The 5,790-nt window shown below is 35.9% G+C and overlaps 1 protein-coding gene across 1 annotated transcript; it reads left to right on the plus strand.

Moving 5' to 3' along the window:
* The first annotated feature begins 802 nt into the window (after nucleotides 1-802).
* On the plus strand, nucleotides 803-3,524 carry LOC133799788 (uncharacterized). Its single transcript, XM_062237786.1, has 3 exons — nucleotides 803-2,657; nucleotides 2,797-2,902; nucleotides 3,138-3,524. The coding sequence occupies exons 1-3, from the start codon at nucleotides 2,515-2,517 to the stop codon at nucleotides 3,345-3,347; spliced, it is 459 nt and encodes a 152-aa protein (XP_062093770.1). The 5' UTR covers nucleotides 803-2,514; the 3' UTR covers nucleotides 3,348-3,524.
* The last annotated feature ends 2,266 nt before the right edge of the window (nucleotides 3,525-5,790 follow it).

Consider the following 5,790-nt stretch of genomic DNA (forward strand, 5'->3'; position numbering starts at 1 on the left):
AACATTCTTTGACATTCTTGAGAGGTTTTAGCATTTTCTTCTAGATGGATTCTATGCATGCATATGGATGGGCTAATTCCCTTGATGTCTCCAATAGTCCAACCTATGGCTTCCTTATGTTTTCTAAGGACATTTAACAATTTATCTTCTTGTTCTTTATCTAAAGCAGATGCTATGATAACAGGAAAGGTATCAGACTCTCCTAGAAAATCATATTTTAAATTTTCTGGCAAAGGTTTAAGGTCTAACTTTTGAGACTCGGAAATTGATTGAACACGATCTAAGGGTGAAAATGGTTCAACTTTGGTTTCATTTAAGGGTATAGACTCTAGCAGATAATTCACATCATCATTAAAATCATCAATATGCAAGTTCATACCAAAATATTTTTCACAAAAATCAAGTAAGTCATTTCCATCATCTTCACACATACTCTCTATCATGTTAACTCCATGCACTTCCTCACACTCAAAAGATTTAGCAACATTAAAAACATTTAATTCAACAGTTATGTTTCCAAAAGATAATTTCAATACACCATTATGACAGTTGATAATTGCATTAGATGTAGCTAAAAATGGTTTACCCAGAATGATAGGTATTTGAGCATGAGCATTTTCAACAGGTTGAGTGTCAAGAACGATAAAGTCCACAGGAAAATAGAATTTATCCACTTTAATTAAAATATCTTCTTGTATCACTAAATACAAGTGTTAGCTGAAAATAAATTATTGAAATATATATTTTTAAATAAATTATTAAATTTTTTGTAATAATATTTTTTTTAACTAATAGCTTAATGAGATAAAAAATTATAATTTTATTAATAAAAAATATAAGCCCCAAACCCCTTTCTCTCTCCCACCCTACCTGATCTATCCTTGCCTTTTTCCCTCTCTCTCTCTCGTGTGCTCTCTTCTAGCCCCGAACGGTTGCCCTCCGATCGTCGTCGCCGTGCAAGCACCGGACCAGGAGGATAAGACACCGGCAAAACTCCAGCCCCGCGAGCCCTTCGTTGCCGTTCTCCGCTGCGGGCAGAAGTCTCCAGGTCTGTACGCTGTCGCCGTCGCTTCAAAGCCAATTTTCGGCCTCCTCTGACATCGTCTCAAGCGAATTGTATGTAGCATAGGTGAGCTCAGGGTATCAAGACGAACAAAGCCCAGCCAAGTATTAGGATTTTAAGTGACCGGAGGAGGAGAAATCAGCTCGCTGGCGTCCACGGGTTTCCGAGGCTTTTTGGCCTCGATTCGCCAGCCACGATGAGTAGAGAGCCTCCCCACCACCACCACGAGACTTCTCGGAGCTTGGGCTCCAAAATCTAGCAGGTGGTGCTCCGGCCAGCAGCGTTCCAAGGACTTTGGAAGCTTATTTTGAGCTCCAAACGTCACCATTTAAATCATATAGTTCTCCCGAACGATTGGGTATAATTTCTAATCATAAATATTAGTTGAATTTAGTTAAATTATATATATATATGTGGTTTAGCAAAATTATTATGAGATTTGGATGTTAAATTGGCCATTTTGATCTGTTTGGGTTATTGTTTTGCCTCAATTGATTGTACTGCTGCCTGGGGCTTTGTATATGTGTTCATTGCAAGGTTAAATTTTTTGGGATATTCGGTTTACAGTTGTTATGTTGCCAGATATATAGAAAATTTATGGACACGAGTATATAAATATATATTTGATTGGTTAATATATTTATAAAATTAATATTAATTGAAACGAGTTATTTTAGTGATTGGTTAAATATTGTAAAATAATATAAAATTTTCTACAAATTTATTAGTTGTAATTTTTTTATTATTATTTTGTATTTTATAAATTTATTATATTATATTTGACCCATACCCAATGTCCACAATTAATAAAATCCAATACCAACAATTATAAAACAAACGTAAAATTTAGGTCTACTGCCCATTTAAATATAGCCCCTTTAATTTATACCCATATTTTCAACCTCTTGCTTTTTTTCCCAATTTTATAAACAATATTCCCATCATACCCTTTCTTCCACTCAAACTCAATCACACCACGACATAGCCCTCACTCATCATCTTCTTCACCACGACCCAAACTATCTTTGAGCTTCTCCACACCCCGGCGATACTTCGGCAACTGTAGAAATCCGTCACCACTTCAGTTTTGTCACCATCAATTGCACTCAAGAACTCACGCGTTTTGGAGGTGAGATCATGTCATTGTTTTTGCACTGAACTACAGTCCATTTTGAAGTTGTCGTCGTGTAAATTTGAGCTTCTCCACCCTTCAATCATCATCTTCTTCACCACGACCAACAAAAATTTGAGCGTCTCCACTCCTTTGGTTTTGGCAAGCCTGTCCACCCCTGAGCGTCTCCACTCCTTCAGGTAGTTCTGAGTACTCATCAGCCAAGTCTAGGACAGTTGTAGCTTTGCTAGGATGGTTGGGAGCAAAGCAGAAGCATCTTAAGAGATAAGCAGAATGATATACCTCAAGGGGCTTTCATGTCACCACCTTCACGTTTTCAATGTCTGAGATTCTTAGTTATCAAGTTGGAGGAAAAGCCGAGATGCACATAAACTTACTTGTGGACCATTTGGCTGAATGGTTAGAAGAGGAGCATGGAAAGAACCTGGTTTTTCATACTTTCACTAACACTGGATGGCTAACGTGAGTGCATTTAGTCTTTTATTTCTCATTAGACTCTTGGAACAATATGCCAGTATATCTTGTTAGAGCCATCTTTAAATTTTATATCGTTTCAAAGTTCTCGATTTGATTTGTGTAAATTCATTCAAATTGTTAACAGGTATGGGGCTATCCTTGAGGGGTTTCAGAAGCAGGATCCTTACTTAATGGGAAGGATTAGAGGCTGCATTGTGGATTCTGCACCTATTGCAGCACCTGACCCACAGGTAATGAAAACATGTAGTGTTTGGGATGTATATTTACTATGACATACTAATGAAAGATATGCCTTCAACAAAAGATGGCTTTGCGTTAGTAACCACTGAGATTCTATTTTGTGGTCAGCAAGACTTTTGTTAGAATTGGACAATGATTCTCTTGTTTAGTGTATATATTAATGGTGCATAGTTTTCTAGTTCATTGTCTTCTGATTATATTTTGTGTATTCTTAATTATATGAAGGTATGGGCTTCAGGTTTCTCTGCTACATTTTTAAAGAAGAATAGTGTGACAACAAAAGGAGCCATAAGCTTGAATGCGTCGGGAACTGGAGTTTTGGTTGACACCAAGGAAGCTGTGGAACCAAAACCAGCAGTAACTGAAGCAGCTTTGATGTTTGTTTTGGAGAAGTTTTTTGAGGTGGTTTTGAACCTTCCAGCGGTGAACAAGTAATTTATCACAAAAATCACTACCAATGATTCGTTAATTATTATCATCTGCCTGTCTAATTGAAGTATATGTGTTCTCTTTGATTAAGAAATGAATTTCAAGTTACAATATTGGGAGATAAATTTGAGGAAACATGGAGTTTTGAACTTGAGTATAATATAGAGCCTAAGTTCATACATACATTACCTGTATATTTGCTTGCTTTGGACATCATAATATTTTGCCAGGCATATCAGTGCATTAAACTCACATAGTTTGGTTGTGCGCTTTTGTAACTCTATCCAAGTGTCTGCTGAAATTCACTTAACAATTTAACCACCTTTTCATGAATTTTCAGTATCAAACATTATGTCAATCATTAAGGGGATGGTTTTGTTTAGATATGATTATTATATTAAAAATTTAAAATTTAGTTTTAAATTATTACTTCATTGAAAAAGAAAATAATTGCGTTTTCTGTCAATATTTCACTACTTAAGTATCATTTTTTCTTTTATTATATAATATAAAACTAAGTTATGTTATATATTATCGAGCATATTGTTGCGGTTTTCCAAAAATGTACCATGTATTAGTATTCTATAAAACATTTGATAGAAGAGAAAACAGACACATAACAGAGTAGTTTAGAACTTCTTGGCTATACAGTTGAACTTTTTGAACTTTCGTTTATTACTGAACTCATAATTTTGCTATTTTGGCTATCTAGTTTTTTTTTTACTTCATTTTCTGTTTGAGTTGATGTAATAATTCTCATTTTCATGAAATTGTAAAGATTGAAGGTATATATGACATAATGGTTCCAATAATCCAAATACCATATGCTCACGTGAAGTGACTCTGTCCTTGTTCTATATCATTTTCATATGTAGGCATGAAACTAAATGACATTGTGTGAAAACACCCAAATGGCACACCATGAACTAAGAGCATCAATATCAACAAGAAAAAAAAAAGTGGTGACGAGTTATAGTTGATGTTGATATAGTTGCTGCAGAAATAAAAAAGGAACGAAATTACCGAATAATAATTTGGGTTGAGTTGCGGACTAGGTCGCTCTCTTTAAGACGTTCGCGGCACTGCCCAGAAATGTGCAAGCAGACTATCAGCCCCGTCGTCCTCAGGATAAAACAGCCCAGTCAATATTGTATCGGACCTCCACTGCACTGTAGAGAACTGTCGTTTACCACACCCTTAATAATGCTACTGCTCGAAATCGATAAAAACTTGGTGCAATTTTTTCTGATCGAAAAATATTGAGAGTGCCTTTCTAAAAAGTAATCGCCCAATTTTAAAGAAAATGTGGATCTTTATTAACGGGAAAAAAAATGTTTTATTAAGACGTGGGAGAGGAAGTTGGATTCTTGAAAAAGCTGAAGAGAAAAAATCTTCAATTTTACAAAAAATTAATCACGTTTTTATTAAATAAAATAATACTTAATAAATAAATTTTTTCCAAAAAATAATAAGGTGCACACCACACCAACCAGCCAGCTTAGCTCAGTCGGACGGCGGCGGCGGTGGGCGCGTGTGTGGTAGTCAGGTGAGTCTTTGTGTGACTCCTCCCTCTTCCACAAAAGTGGGTACCCCTTGGGGCACAACCCCAATGCTCAAGTTCACTATCTATATACCCTTACAAATGAGTATTCTAAAGCAATGTGAGACTCTTCCTCTAGGGAGACAATAAAGCACCTTTTCTATTTTTTTTTTAACAATTCACACTTATATTGATAAGTTCCAACAATCCCCCACTTGAATTATTTTAAAAAATATTTTTCATTGAGCAATAACCTAAGAACAATAAGATTGAGCATAAACAAAGGTATCTTTCGACTTGAACATTTGCATAGTGAATGCAATTTAGAATATACTAGAGTGACACGTAGTCTTGAACTCTATCTCTAACATTGCACCACGTACAATCTTTCTAGGGTGTAGTCCAAAAGCCCGTGCTTTAATAGCCATGCACGTCTATCCAAGTATAGAGAACGCTCTAGAAATTTGCCCAAAATTTCATAGGAAGTGACCCCACTTCCACATTCACGTAGGTGAGTCTATCAAGAGTACTCTTGTAGCTCGGTACACCACTCCACATAGAGTATAGATCTCATTAAGAGTTTCTATTAACTCATCCTTATGTCGCTTTAGGAATTCATGCTTTAAGTTAACTTTAAGTAATAGCATGATCTATCTCATATCACATCATAACTTGTTATTACCCATTGAACTTATTTCTTGTGATCTCCAGTCTATAGGTCAGGTTACCATCACATGTGACTCATCATTCTAAGGGCAATAGTCTCATTCCTTTTGATGTTTTAAGGACTTTCTCTCTAGCTAATCCTTTCATCAAAGGGTCAGCTAAATTTTCATCAGTGCGTATATGATCCACTCTTACAGCTCCTGTAGAGAGGAACTCTCTAACAGTACTGTGCTTACGTCATAT

The sequence above is a fragment of the Humulus lupulus genome, chromosome 1, assembly GCF_963169125.1.
Source record: "Humulus lupulus chromosome 1, drHumLupu1.1, whole genome shotgun sequence".
In the NCBI taxonomy this organism is placed as follows: domain Eukaryota; kingdom Viridiplantae; phylum Streptophyta; class Magnoliopsida; order Rosales; family Cannabaceae; genus Humulus; species Humulus lupulus.